Source organism: Nicotiana sylvestris, chromosome 2 (genome assembly GCF_000393655.2).
Source record: "Nicotiana sylvestris chromosome 2, ASM39365v2, whole genome shotgun sequence".
Lineage (NCBI taxonomy): Eukaryota > Viridiplantae > Streptophyta > Magnoliopsida > Solanales > Solanaceae > Nicotiana > Nicotiana sylvestris.
In genome coordinates this window covers 2,601,389-2,616,905 of record NC_091058.1, presented here as the reverse complement: position 1 = coordinate 2,616,905, position 15,517 = coordinate 2,601,389, and the positions used below count along the sequence as shown (strand labels likewise).

The 15,517-nt window shown below is 35.7% G+C and overlaps 1 protein-coding gene across 1 annotated transcript; it reads left to right on the top strand.

The window, feature by feature from the left end:
* The first annotated feature begins 7,354 nt into the window (after positions 1-7,354).
* On the top strand, positions 7,355-13,202 carry LOC104211402 (plant UBX domain-containing protein 1). Its single transcript, XM_009760452.2, has 7 exons — positions 7,355-7,534; positions 9,238-9,334; positions 9,454-9,528; positions 9,866-9,933; positions 10,612-10,741; positions 10,834-10,938; positions 12,776-13,202. Exons 1-7 carry the CDS (start codon positions 7,457-7,459, stop codon positions 12,970-12,972), a joined length of 750 nt encoding a protein of 249 aa, XP_009758754.1. The 5' UTR covers positions 7,355-7,456; the 3' UTR covers positions 12,973-13,202.
* The last annotated feature ends 2,315 nt before the right edge of the window (positions 13,203-15,517 follow it).

Below are 15,517 nucleotides of genomic sequence, written 5' to 3'. Positions count from 1 at the left end.
CTGCGAAAGAAATACTCCAAAGTCAATCTCAAGTTATCTCAACGCAAGATCAAAGAATGAAAGAAGGGAAAACATTCCTAGATGTTCAGTAGCCTCAAAATCATAAGTATGGGCGCCTACATACCCATGAACAAAACTCTACTAAACATTGCTCCATGACTCGAGACTTAAAGCCTAAGCTTTGATACCAACTTTGTCACAACCCAATTTAGGATTGTGACCGGTGCTTAGGAGAAAGTGCTCCCAAGTAAGCCTCATCGATATTTTACATAAAATCGGATAGAGTTTCCCTTCTTTTTGGACTATCCCAAAAACATTTCTGTATCAAATCAACAACCAAACATCCTAATATCATACCAAACAATTAACAACTTATCAATTAGCCAAAACAAGTCTCCACCATTACTAAGCAACCCACTAACAACCAGAAATACTAATTTATCTCCAACTTTGATAATAAAGAATGATACTCAATATAAGACTATAACACAAAAGAATACTCGTGACACTAAAATATTGACTATGGAGCGACTCTAAGAGTTCAGAGAAAAGATTATAACAATAAATAAAATCCCTCATGCGAACAAGTGCGAGGCTCACCAAGAACTATCAACTTGTGCGCTCTAATTAACGAAATCCTCGCCCGCGTCAACTATTGTCTCTGTAAAAAAAAATAGGGGGGAATGAGTCGCTAGCTCAGTGAGTAATAACACTTAACCACAACCGTTTTTATTAGGGACAAGTCAGAAAATATGCTAGTATCTCAAACAAAAAATAACATAAAAATGCCTTTTCAGAAACAATAAATAATTTTAAGTCTCATCATATTCTTCTTGTAGTATAATACAATTAATAATTTAGTAATAATCTCGGTAACCACTGTATAATATCAATATTCACATTTGGGAGGTTTTAATGAATGCATCATGTAATCGGTATAACTGTGGACTTCTTCGCAAGAAGTCAAATATAACGGTAGTCCCTACTTGAGGAAAATCAGTAACGGTATGCTAGTTCTACCTTCCCTCTAGCGAGGGCTATAACTGTACTCTGTAATCAGTAAATACAATGTGCACCAGGTCTAACGAACTCGCCGTTAGCTACGGGATCCTTCAAAGTCTACTCACATTTATACTTGCCTCTGTATTCGTATATACTCATAGGAAGATATTTTAAAACAATATAGGGCATTTCGGTTCTTAACAAATCATGTAATTTCATTTCGATAACAGTAAATTCAAGTAACGGAAGACATATTTAGTGACAGCAAGAATATTTAAAACAACGGTAATTATCTCAAATAACTATTTTGGTATCATATCGAGTAAAACACTTGTCCCATATGCAACTCAAAATAATCGGTAACATATTCATATTAAAAATCATGTATAAATTATGTAAGTTATAAAAACACAAATTGCGGTAAGATTACTATTCACAGTACTTGTCCCAAAATACCAAATGCTTCACTTCGAGCAATTCGTACAAATTCCTCCAATCAATATATAATACATAATATCGATCTCATGTTAATTGCCTCATTTAGGCTAAATCCACCACTAATTTAGAATACCTAATCACCGGGGTTCATGTTTGAGTCTAGTTTGTGGATTTATAATTAATTTAATCATATACATAATTCTATCAATTTCAAACTATTTAGTATAATTTATTCCTCTAAAATTAGACCTATCAGTGCTTAAACCAAAACCTTTATAGCCTTATTATCTCTATAGTAATTGTATATTTCTTTTTATATAAGAGAAAGTTGATATTGAATTCTTTTGTACTACATAAAATTGCATAGATGCGGTGAAATAATTCAACAGATGAGGGGAAGAAGGTTAATCTCTTGAGTCGAATGAGAGCTTTAATACTTTCAATTTCAACTCTCAATTCATCTTAAGGCTTTTGCCCAAAGCTTTCTTCTTCTCCTCCTCTTTTCCCCCTTTTTCTTTTCTCTACTCGTATCTTTTTTCTTGGTGTCATTTGCTTTCTGCTTCTTTTGCTTCAAAAAGGGGTCTAAAGCTTTGTTTTAACCCTTTTCAGTGTTTTCTAATGGGCTTCGACCATTGTTTTAAATTCCTTGATTTTTCCTTTTTTTTTATTTAGTTAGTTCTTATTTTATTTTTTTATAAATAGTTTCTTATTATATTATTATTATTATTATGCTAATGACTAATATACCCTTATTAAAATATAGGGTATTACACACCCTAACCCCCTTTTTCTTTTGAGTTTTGATTAAATCCCTCCCCGAACAAGCTCCAAATCACACTTCTATTTTTGCACTGCTAACAGCTAGTTGGATGGTTGTTACCCATTGTATTATATCGTATTATTACTTTAAATAAAAATATTTGTTTTGATTGTTACTTAAATTTTATTGTATAGTATCGTTAAATCTGTCGTTACGTAACGACGAAAAGTGTCACTTTATGACACGACGGATTTGGTGTGGTGACGTCGTTACCTTGCTTTTTTCTCTCATCATGCCCTTCCTTATTACTAAATAATCATATTTTATCCTTTACCCTACTCTTTTATATAATAATTCTATTTTGTATCCTTTTTTTTTTCTTAATAATATTGCAAGTTTATTCTTCATATTATTGGTGCACGATATCATGAAAAGACGACAAGCGATACAATCTATCCAAACATTGTGTACATCAAACAATATAATACAATACAATACGATACATTATGAAACGACAATCCCAACAAGCTGGAGCAAAACTTAGAATTCCCTTTGCCAAATTACAAACCTAATTTCACCTCATAACTCACTCACGTCACATGTCAATCATCATTGAAAGTTCGCTGGCATCTGCGAAGATCCAACAACGACTAGTGAAAATGTTCTTGCGTCCATTTAAACTAATGACAGTAGTGCTTCCGCTATTTTCAAATCATGGATTTGCCTCTGATTTGGATAAACTCTATTGCATGAGCAAATCTTCACCAACTTAACTAGGAGATATATTTTAAATTGAACAATTATGCAAAATTTTCAAATATTAAATGTTCTTTAATACCAACAAGTGAGAAAGGAACTAGCATCGGAACTTCTTCTTTCGATTAAGTGACATGGAGCAAAATAGTTCATAAATTTATGTTAGGAAAGTGATTATCTCTATTTGTTTTCACTCGTTGAGATGATTTCTTTTTGTTGCACCTAATTTATGACACAAAAGAATGTCAACATTTGTACCGCATATTGATTTCGATTAATCCAAACCAATCTTTTAATTATTTCAGTTATTAAAGTAAATATCATGTTTAAGTCAAATGCCTCCATTCCTTTTCAAATGACTATTAGTTATTCACTGATTAACATAGTACTGAATAACATTCTTTTCTACCATATATCGAATATTATTTTAGTATTATCAAGTTGAAAATAAAGTAAAATTCTCTTATGAAGTTAATTAACACCAATATTACACATATATTTGGTAATATCTATGCATATCAATGTGAATTTTTTTATTCGATTTTAGCTGTGAATTTTGACTCCAAATAAATCCAAATCACCTCAATTCTTCTTCAAATTTTGTATATAGCTTCATCCATATATTGTTTAACATATTCCGATCATACCTATAATTTTTTTTGAGTCCTTTGGATATATATACAACAACAACAAGAAGACAGAGAAGAAGAAGAACGGGGAAAAGAATGAGGAGAGAAAGCTGGAAAGGAAGAGAAAAGAAAAATAAAGGGAAAAGAATACGTAGTACCAAATAGTAATAGGAAAATATGATAACTGAAGCGAACTAAACAACACGACGTAACATAAATCTAACAATACGAAGGGACACGAGTGTTATAAGTACTACATATAATAAAAGAAGAAACTAACAACTACTTATTAACCTTCTGCCCTAATCCTCGACCTTCAACATTCCTTTCAAGGGTCATGTCCTCAGTGAGGTGGAGCAGCTGTATGTCCTGCCTACTCACCTCTCTCCAGTACTTCTTTGGCCTACCTCAACCTTTTCTCAAATCCTTTATGGACAACCTCTCACACCTGCTAATAGGAGCATTAATGCATTTCCTCTTAACATGCCCGAACGATCTCAACCTCGACTCCCGCATCTTGTCCTATACGGAGACTACTCCCACTTTGTCTCGAATAACTTCATTCCTAATCTTATCTCTCATAGTAAGGCCAATCATCCATATCAACATCCTCATCTCACTTACTCTCACCTTCTGTATATAGGAGTTATTGATTGGCCAGCACTCTGTCCTATACGACATAGTAGGTCGGACCACCACTCTGTAAAAATTACGCTCAAGTCTCGATGACGCATTCTTATCACATAGAACACCGGATGCGAGCCTCTATTTTATCCATACCTTCCCAATACGATGCGTAACATCCTCGTCGATCTCCCTTACCTTAGATAATAGACCTGAGATACTTGAAACTATCAAATAACTTGAGTATCATGCTTCACATCAACGTCTGCTTCTTGAGTCCATCACTGAATTTGTACTCCAAGTATTCTATTTTGGTCCTGCTCAACTTGAAACCTTTAGACTTCACAGTCTGTCTTCAAACCTCCAACCATGCGTTAACCCTACCTCGCGTCTCGTTGATCAATATTATATCATTGGCAAATAACATGCACCATGACACCTCCCCGTGGATGTGTTGCGTTAGCACTACCATCGCCAAGGTAAATAAAAAGAGGCTAAGTATTGATCCTTGGTGCAACCTCATCATAACTAGGAAGTGTTCTGAGTCACCTTCCACAGTCCTCATCCGAGTCTTAGCGCCATCATACATATCCTTAATCACCCTAGTGTATGCTACCGAAATGGCTCTAACCCCCAGAGACCTCCACAAAACATCCTTAGGAATTTTTTTGTACTTTTTTTCTAGGTTAATGAATACTATGTGCAATTTCTTCTTCCTTTCCATATACTGCTCCACTAATATTCTCACCAGATGAATAGCTGGCATAATCGAACGCCCGACATGAATCCAAATTGGTTCTCAGAAATAGACGCGCTCCTCCTCACCTTAGCTTTTACCGCCTTCTTCCAAACATTCATATAGTTGTTGCAATTTTGAATATCATCCTTGTTCTTGTGTAATGGAACCATCATACTCCACGTCCATTCCTCTGATATCTTTTTCGTCTTAAAAATAACATTAAACAACCCAGTAAGCTACTTCAAGCATTCTCGACCCGCGTTCTTCCAAAATTTCATCGTGATTTCGTCTATCCCTATCGCTTTGCCGCTGATCATCTTACGCATCGCCCCTTCCACATCCTCTACCGTAACACACCTACAATACCTAAAATCATACAAACTCTAAACTCCAACTCACCCAACACAATGGTTTTGTCCCGCTCTTCGTTCAATAGTGTATGAAAATATGTATGCCATATTTGTCTAATATGTGCTTCGTCCATTAATACTATGCCATCATCGTCTTTGATGCACTTTACTTGGTCCAAGTCACGGGCCTTCTTCTCCCTCACCTTGGACAACCGGTACAACTTTTTGTCCCCGCCTTTACCTCCAAGTTCCTCATAGACGTTTAAACACAACAGTCTTAGCCGCTATAGCCGTTAACTTTGCCTTTTTTCTTTGCCTTCTACTAACACTCCCTAATGTCATATTTTCCTCCTCGTTTGTGCTCTCCACTAACTTCAAATAAGCATCATTATTGGCTTCCAATTTACCTTGGACTTCTCCATTCGACCACTAGTTATTTTTATGACTCACAGAGTAATCCTTCGTGACCATTAAGAGCTCTCTAGTAGCTACCCTAATGCAGTTCGCTGTCATTACCCACATAGTAGTCGCGTCCCCCTTACTCATCCGGGCCCTCAAAGCCATCAACCTCTCCCCCAACTCCATAGCTTTGTCCATAGTCAAGTTATTCCACTTGATCTTAGGTTGCTCGCATACCACTCTCTTCTTCCTACACCTTTTGATCTTGCAAGATGAAGCGTGAGGTGCTCACTCGAGATGACCTTGCAATCAATGCACGACCTATATCATATTTTCTGTAGAGAAGGTAATCAATGTGGGTCTTAGCCGCCAAACACCGGAATGTAACAAGGTGTTTTTCCCTATTTGGAAAACTCTAGTTAGTTATCACCAAATCAAAAACTCTAGCGAAATCCAACAGTGAGGTACCTTCCTCGTTCCTATCCCCAAAAGCGAACCCGCTATGTGCATCATCATAACCCGTAGCCTTATCCCCAACATAGCCATTGAAATCCCCTCTAATGAAAAGCTTCTCGTCGGCAGGATACTTCTCACAACCTCGTCCAAATCCTCCCAAAATTGCCTCTTGACCTTATGATCCAGCCTACATGAGGGGGTGTAAGCATTAGTAACACTTACCGTAAACCCTCCAACTACAAGCTTAATAATAATCAACCTATCATTTATCCTCCTAATCCCCACCATAGTTCCCTGAGGTCACTGTCTACTAAGATTTCTACCATGTTCTGTTGGATATATATAATTGATAATTTTTTGTTGGTCAAATATAATAAATGATATTCTATAGATAAATAACAATTTTTATTTTGGTACATTTCCATAAAGTTCCCCACTTTCTACTCCAATATTTATCCATCATGACACCAAACAAAAAGAAAAAAGAAAAAAAAAAGAAAAAAGAAAGAAAGAAAAATCGAGGAACTACGAAACTGGACCGACCTAGTTAGATTGAGAGAAATTCAAAAATAGCCAAATTTATGAGTGGTCATTCAAAAATAACCACAATTTTAAAAGTAATCGAAATTTAGTCACTTTTCATGTAAAGATAAATCTGAACAAAAACACTATTCAAAATCAAGAAAATACTCTAGCATAATATACTGCAATTCCAGTATAATATATTGGAACTCCAATATAATATACTGGAACATAATATACTGGAGTTCCAGCATAAATATATTGGAACTCCAGCATATTATACTGGAGTTCCAGCATACATAATATACTGGAGTTCCAGCATAATATACTGGAGTTCTAGTATAATATATCGGTCCAGCAAAATATGTTGGAAGTTCATACATAGGTGCTCCAATCTCCAGTATATTATGCTGGAACTTTCCGCGTGTTGGAGTTCCAGCATAATATGCTGGAAGTTCATAGGTGCACCGATCTCCAATATATTATACTGGAACTTTGCATGTTACAGCAAAATAGTGGTTATTTTTTAATGACTTTGCAAATGCTGACTATTTTTGAATAATCAGTTAAAACTGCCCGTGCTATTTTTACACTTGGACTGGATCGTTATAGTTAAGCCCGTTAGCCCATATCCACGGATCATTCGTATTTCTAATCCGTACCCCTCCAAAAGGTAACTCCACAAAAAGAGAAAAAATAGTAGAAAAATATAATGCTGTAAATTCAAGAGAGGAACGAGGCAGAGGCGAATTCGTGGGGATTAATTTTGCTTCTTTGGGTAATGAGAGTTGATTCTACCCCTGCTTCAAAGCGTCAGAGATTCAGAGCCGTTGATCCAATGGAGTTGGAATCAGCTAAAGTATTCCTTTCAATCTCTTTCTTCTACTGTTATTTCAATTTCTGTGTTTTACCATATGTGAGATTGGACTTCTTGTTTGTACCAAGCTTGCCCAACCCTGATTAATTTCACGGTGGGTTAAGAGATGCCTTTCGTGATTGCTTACAAAGATTTTTCTTCTTAATAAAATCTTTTAAAAGAAGTTTGTATTAAAGACCTACTCCAGTTGAAGCAATATTTCTGTTAAAAATATATTCTTAAAAAGGGTGCCAGTTGTATCTGTTGTAGTTAGCTTATTTGGACATTTTTTTTATAACAGTGTTGCTTCTTGTTAATCTTTGAACCAATTTACAGTCATTCCATTGTTTTAGAGTTGCTTCAAATTGAGAAGTGTAGATGGAACTTAGTAGATCAGTAAACGCAAATTATATGATCTTTTGACGCTCTCTTTACGCGTGCACGAATGACATGTATTTGTGGAATCCACGCATAATTGGCGATAATAGAAGAAAATATCTATATAGCTGATACCAATTAGTTGGGAATATGTTTTAGTCATGTTAGTACTTCTAATTCATGCCTTATGCTTTCTTAGAGTCTTTTAGTCATATCAGATTTCTGTACCAGTATAGGGAACTCCTAGTACTTTTTATTTACGTTTTTGTGTAATATTAGCATGAGATGAGCTAAAACGGCATGGTTAGTGAGGATTCATACGGCCGGCCACAATTTTTAGTTAGGATTGAGGTGGTTTTGTTGTTGTAACCTGTATCTCAGGCTTCCCTTTTGATTTTGCCGTGCTTAGTCTCATTCTTTAGAAGTGCCTTACAACAATTGTCATGCTATGGCGAATTGTTACTTAGCTTATGTTTCAAATATCTATTTCTTAATCCCACGCTTTGCTCTTATTACTTGGAGAGTTGCTACCATTACATGATTACATCTTGAACAGAGTCATGCAGATCTTCAATTTGGTACTTGCATAGGGTCTAGAACATAGTTTTGAGTAGAATTTCTTAAATGGAAGAGTAGAAAGTCTTTGGATGAAGTCTAAGATGAGAAAATATTGCACTTTGATAATTCAAATGTGGTAAAGGAGTCCAAGGATTATTGTGATTTATTTCCTCTTATTGAAGGCTCGTGTAATTATTGTATTATAACAAAAGAATAAGGTGATAGTTTCATCCTGGGAAATATTCGTAGACTTCAATAACTGAAAGCACCCAAAACGAGCTTAAAAGAAGGGCTTATAGACTAAGCGAATGATTTGACTCCTTAAGGGAACGGAGACTGCAGAGGCGTGTGTAGGCCATAAAACAGTTAAGATACTGGCTTCAGACATTTGTAATAGCTCGATTTGTAGCTAGCAGGGAACCGAATTAAATTTTTTTAAAAAGCACACTGCTCAGGGTGAAGAGCATGGATCAGCACTTATTTAAAATTATTGAACTTACAGAATTACTGTCGACAATGAAACATAGTGAAATCTAACTTTCGCTGTAAAGGTAAAGAATATTAAACAAATCATATACAAAAAGCTTCCAAAATCGGTTCTAGTGTCTCGTAAGTAAAATTAACTATTCTCCTTGTGTAAATTCTTTTGGCTTTACTTCAGTTACTCTCTCAGAAGCTAAATCCGAGGAAACCTTTGTCTGTTACTCCAGCACGGAAATACTCTTTTCAGGTAATGATTGTAACCTTTCTGTTTTACTGGGTAAGTTCAGGCTAAGCTTGCAGCTGCAAAAGAAAAGTTTGGACGTGAAATCCGTGTGTTTGAAATATCAACTGCTTCTTCAACGCCTTCTGATGTTTCCAGCACTGGTACTTCCTGCTTGATATGCACAGCATTATTGATACAACTTCCTAAACATGATTTTATTGTCTATTTTTCATATATGCTCATTTTATTTGGTTGTGACCTTTCTAATCGTCTTGTGCAGTGTCAGACGAGCCAGAAGACTTCTATGAGTTCACACCAGAGGATTATTATCGACTTTTGGCAACAAAAAAAGAAGGTAAGATACTCGGATTAAAAACGGCTTTAAGTATTTGCTAAATTGCGATTCCTAGTTGACCTCCAATAGAAAAAGAAAGAAAATTGTCAATTTAGTATTCTGTGGAGTTAATCGACAAATTACACTAAAACTCCTAACATTTTATAATTATTCTTACTTGTTTGCAGTATACTCACTGTTATTTCCAAATCTTTACCTTCTTCCATGGTTGTTTCCGTTCCCTCTGGCTATTCTTGTCATCTTGTTTATTTACTATAGGTCTGCGGAAAAGTATATAGGTGTTTGGTTATTTTTTGGTGCTACTCATTTTAACTGGTGTGATGAAATTTTTCGACAGATAAGCATTTGAAGACAAAGAAACTTCGCGAGGCAGAACAAGCTGCACGCAGAGCAAGGATAACTAAGGTTTTCAGATCCTTCTCTCCAGATGATCTTTTCACTTGTGTCAAGTATGCATATTTTTTGGTGTTAGTCTTTTAGTAAAGTAAGTTTTCATCAGTATTCGTAAAGGCCCGACTGAACTCTGAAACTAGGTGCAGCTGAGGCTGAACGCTTCATCTTGCTTAGGCAGTTCTTTAGTGCCTAAATAACGCTCTAAGGCCTGTGCCTCATTGTTGGATCTATCTTGAAGGAGCGGGGATAAACAATTAATAAGCTGGAAAATGATATACTAAAGGTTTAGAAAATTTTATGAATGAATATGCCAGCGATTAGGAAGAAGAAATTAAAGTTTTGCTTAAGAAAACTAGTCAGAAAGATTGAATTAAAGCTGAAAACCGCATTTTACATTTGGATTAGAAGTTTAAAATGATTTTTGAACTTAACTGACATGATTTTGTGTTCATATGTTTCACTTAATTGCAGATTTTTTTTTTCAAATTTCTTTGTACATACAACTTCTTTGTCCTTGTATTGATTTCTTCATCATTCATATGTCCTTTTTTTAGTTTTCTCTCTTTATTTGCACCTTTCTTTGGGGGCATTGACATTGCGCTTAAAGTCACAGGGGACCTTAACACTTTTCTACGCCTTTGCATTTGACATTGTTAGTTTTCATATCACATGTTGGTCTATGTTGTTCAGGCTGTACTCAGAGTACGGTTTCCGGATAATTATACGTTGGAGGCCACATTTCATCCATCAGAGACAATCCAAAGCTTACTTGACCTTCTTATGAAAGTGATTGCTCACCCTGAACTTCCTTTCTATCTCTGTAAGAGTATACTGAACAGTTGATACATTCTACTGTTCCTATATTTTGTTATAATAGCGTTGCTGAAGAAGGATTTTTGTCTATAATTTCAGATACTACTCCTCCTAAGAAGCAAATAAAAGATGTATCTCAGGATTTCTATTCTGCTGGATTTATTCCTGGTGCTATTGTCTATTTCTCTTACGATCTACCCAAAGGTTAGTGCAAACTATTCATTGGATCCTCTGCTCTTTTGTAACTTTAGTTCTTTGAAAACCTCTATTATATATTCGGACATAGAACCTGCAACAACTTGCATACTTAATATACTTACAGTGGTGATTTATTGATGTTTAATGTTTTCGGTAATCCTTCAAAGGAAACATTGCAACGCGGTGGTGTGAGGAACTAAAGTACCTTTAACTTTAAGAGAATCTGTCTCCTTGAGCCAATCATGACGAGTACGATTTTTCTTTAAGAAGAAAATCATGACGAATTCACTTCTACTTAGTCCTTGTCCTTCTAGAAGGAAGGTTTATATTTATTAATCAATAACCTGCTAAGCCATCTCTTTTGATCATTGGAACCCTGTATCTCATATTTGATTGAGCTATCAGCGATTAATTTCTAAGGATAGCTATCATCACCCGGCTTCCTTAGCTCTTTATAGGAGATGTTATGTAAAGTAAATCCTCGGCTGTAATATCGTTAGCAAGACCCTCTTAATGCTGGTTTTCATCAATAAGAGTTGTACTTACAAAAACAAAAAAAGAAAAAAAGAAACCAAGGTCTCCATCACCCATCTCTCTAAATGCTCATATACATACTCTTTTCGCCTACTTATTTACGTAATTTCTTATCTTATTTATGATTGGTAAGACACCTAAGCGGGTATATGTACTCTTATCAATGAATATACGTAAGACACCACAAATATTTGGTTTACTCGTGCGTCAACAGGCACTTACAGTGCCAGATCGTGGCTGTCCATTTGGAAATGGGAGGCTAGAGATTGCTGAGTGCTCTCATTGATTTGAGATCAAGCAAACAATTCTTTGAGAGAGAAGCAAAAGGAGTTCCTCTCAACAGTCTATATCTCTCTTTGAGCTTCCCTTGTGGCTTTAGGCTTTTAGCATTCTTTCTGATTTCCAAACACTTCTTGCGCACACAATAAGTACACAAGGTAGCTATGCTTGATCAAGCTACGTAAGGATTAAGTGCAAGAGCTAGTTCGATGATGGCGGCATTTTTTAGTAATGCTGAATTTGGTCTCTGCCAAGAGGACAGTTTTGGAGAAGCGAGCATTGGAAAGTATACAAGAATGTGACACATGGCTCTACAATGACACTTCAATTAGATTCTTTTTTCAGATTATGGAGGGGATTCTCTTTTTGCCAAAATGGAACTTTTTTGGCTGATTTTGGTACAAGGGATAATGATGCAGGAAAACTTTGTTGATCAGCAATGTGGTAGGTGGGAATTGCTAGAGGTAGAAGGTTTTAGGTTGGGTGACAGTTAGGATTATCTTCTCTCTTTCTTCTCCTTTCTCTGGGGTTGGGGGTGGAGGTTTGCTGTATGTCGCATGGCTAAGATTTGTTCTTCCATATTGATGCTCTCTCTAGAATCAAAGGTTCAAGTGTAATTAGTAATTTTGGCATTCTTTTCTCCAATATGTCTTGGTCCACGGAGAGGGACAACGTGGTTTTAAATAATTTGGGCACATCATCTATTCAGTAGAGGTTACATGTAAAAGCATTCATGTAGACACATTCAGTTTTTACATATCTTAATTTTGAAGGATCTGCACAAAAGTACCCATACTGACCTTATCCCATCAGATATTTTAGTACGTCAAGGCAAATGAGAAGTCCATGTAATGTGAATCCGTTCTCAATGTCGACTGCTGGATGTTTGTCTTCTGTTTCGTTTGGTATATATGCCCAGTTCTAATGAATCTTCTGCTGACGTCTTTTGTGTTATAATTAGAGTTTTGTTCGTTCACATGCGCCCTCACCTCTCTCTTAAGAGTATTTTTATGGCTCATCTTATTCTCAGGTGATGATGGTGCTGCAGCATTGGGACCTTACCTTCAAGAAGAGGTCATGTCTTTGCAAGGATTGGATTCTATGATAGAGATGGAGCCTGGTGAACCTAGCAGAGATGAACCTCCCAAAACCAACCCCCCTGCTTCAGTGCCAGATCAGAAGCCTGCTGATAAGAAGAAAATTAAGCCAAAGTGGTTGAAACTGTGATATCGTTGATTTCAGGGTTATGCTATAGTCTACTCTATTCCGTGTTATTTGTAATCTTTGCTGGTTCTGTGATCAGTTTGTCAGTAGAAGCGAAAACATATGTACATGGTGCTCTTTGCTTCAACGGGATAGTCACTTTCTGGAGTTGTAGGCCACAAGAGGAGGTTGGAATTTGGAAATATGTTCCTCATCTAAATAATGGTTTCCCTTAATCCTTGATTCAGTTGGCATATAGGTTGCACTTTTAGATATTTCTTTACTTTACCTGTCAATATATTCTCAATTATCGAAAATGATAGAACATGGTTTGATTTGGCTGTTAAGATGGCACAATATTTAACCTTAAAAGATAAAAGAAGATTTTCAAAGCCATTACTTTACACACAAAGATTTGCATCAAGTCAAGTTTAGCAGAAGCAGTTAGTGCAGAATTCAGGGGAATCAAGACCGGGATTTCCTTGTTTTCTAGGCGCAACTGCTTTGTAAACTGGCTAATTGCCTCAAGTCTTCTCATTTTTTTTCTTCTGTCTGGACTTTATTCTTGTACAAAGAATGCTACCATTTTTGTTGTATTATTGTAATTGAAATATTTTACATAAGGTTTTCATTAGTATTACTATTGGTGTCATCAATGATTTGTTAATCCGATGAAGCTTCGATTTTTCTCTAAGTCCTTTGATATTATCATTGTTGGGATTCTGTTGGTTAAATCTCCACCATTATTTTCTTCCTTGCTTTGCTTGTTATCGTTCTTAGTTGTAGTGTTCCTATAGACTGCACAAATATTGTTCCAACTACAAACAAGGTATTAATTACATACATAGAATTATATTGAACATGTTTAGGAATTAGACTGAGGTAAATTTTAATTCAAAGTAACTTTTTGTTGCCCAAAGCTTTGTGTTTTAGATTACGAAAAGCACAAACAAATTCACTAATTTGAAACTAATTTAATACAACTCTACATTGGTTAATCTTTTTTCCCCCTCCACGCTCACTGACAGCTCAAATTGGGTCTCACTTTATAGCTTGTTTGGATGGATGTTACCCATCGTTTCATGATGTATTGTATTGTATTGTATTGTACTGTATCGTTTGATAAATATCATGTTTGGATAGATTGTATTGTTTGTCGTTGTTTCATGATATCATGCACCCGCAATATAAATAATAAATTTGCAATATTATAAAGAAAAATTATGATACGGGGTAAATTTATTATATAAAAAAGTGGGGTAAATGATAAAATAAAATAATTTAATAATAGCGAAGGGTGAGATGAGAGAAAAGGACAAGATAACGACACAACCACACCAAATCGGTCCGTTACATAAAGTGACACATTTCGTCGTTACGTAACGACAGATTTTAACGATACGATACAATAAAATTTAAGTAACAACCAAAACAAACATCGTATTTAAAGTAAAAATACGATACGATACAATAGGTAATGACCATCCAAACAAACTGTTAGAGACAGGAAAATATCCATTTTTTCAAGTCGATAAACTCAAACCAAAATACCAAAATACATTAGACCGGCAGAATGATACCCTATTAGGATTGTGTTAATTACAATATTCCTACGTTTAAATCGATGTGTCACCCGGTATTGTCAAATCCTGGATCCGCCACTAAAGTGATTTTAAAATGCAACAAATATATTTTTGAAAATCAAACATTTACGAGAAAACAGAAAAACACAATCTGACATATATTTCAATAGTAGTTTTCTCAAATTAAATCCATAATCCAAAAATATATTTTTTCCAAATTTTATTTCTAATTATTTTAGAAACGGAAACGGGTTAAAAATGTCCCTAACCTATTGGAAAAGGCTTAAAAATACCCTTTGTCACACCTCCTTTTTCCGCACCCGCGAGGGTGCAAGGGAGTTTTTCCAATTAAAGGACAATCGAGACGTGATTGGTTTATTTATTTCAGAGTCGCCACTTGGGAGATTTAGGGTGTCCCAAGTCACCAATTTTAATCCCGAATCGAGGAAAAGAATGATTCCATATTACAGTCTGCGTACCAGAAATCCGGATAAGGAATTCTGTTAACCCGGGAGAAGGTGTTAGGCATTCCCGAGTTCCATGGTTCTAGCACGGTCGCTCAACTGTTATATTTGGCTTGATTATCCGGTTTTATACGAATATGAACTTATGTGCAAATTTTAACTTTTAACCTCTTTTATCATTTACTATTATTTTTGTCAAGAATTGCAACGTTGTGAAAGTGTATCTCGAACCACGTTACAATCAATGTACCCGTGGTCGTCGACACACTTTGACTCCGTCGAGATTTGGATTTGGGTCACATCAATGTGCACCCGAGTTTAAGGAAATTAAATTATTAAAGGCGCGCCTAAGGCGACTAGAGTATTTATTTTGGGTAGGACCGTGGAATTTTTCTAAAACGGTCTATCCCGAAATCTAAGCAATTTGAAAGCAAATATTTACTGAGGGCCCCGCAATTTTGTATTTTTATTTGGCGAGGCTCATCTCATTCTTATTTTTAAAGGAATTTGCAACGTCGTGGA

Bases quoted from the DNA above. Each gene is read 5' to 3' on its own strand.
- LOC104211402 (XM_009760452.2), top strand. From the start codon at position 7,457: ATGAGAGTTGATTCTACCCCTGCTTCAAAGCGTCAGAGATTCAGAGCC. The intron at 9,335-9,453 runs GTACTTCCTGCT...CGTCTTGTGCAG, and splicing joins TTCTGATGTTTCCAGCACTG to TGTCAGACGAGCCAGAAGAC. The intron at 10,939-12,775 runs GTTAGTGCAAAC...TCTTATTCTCAG, and splicing joins CTCTTACGATCTACCCAAAG to GTGATGATGGTGCTGCAGCA.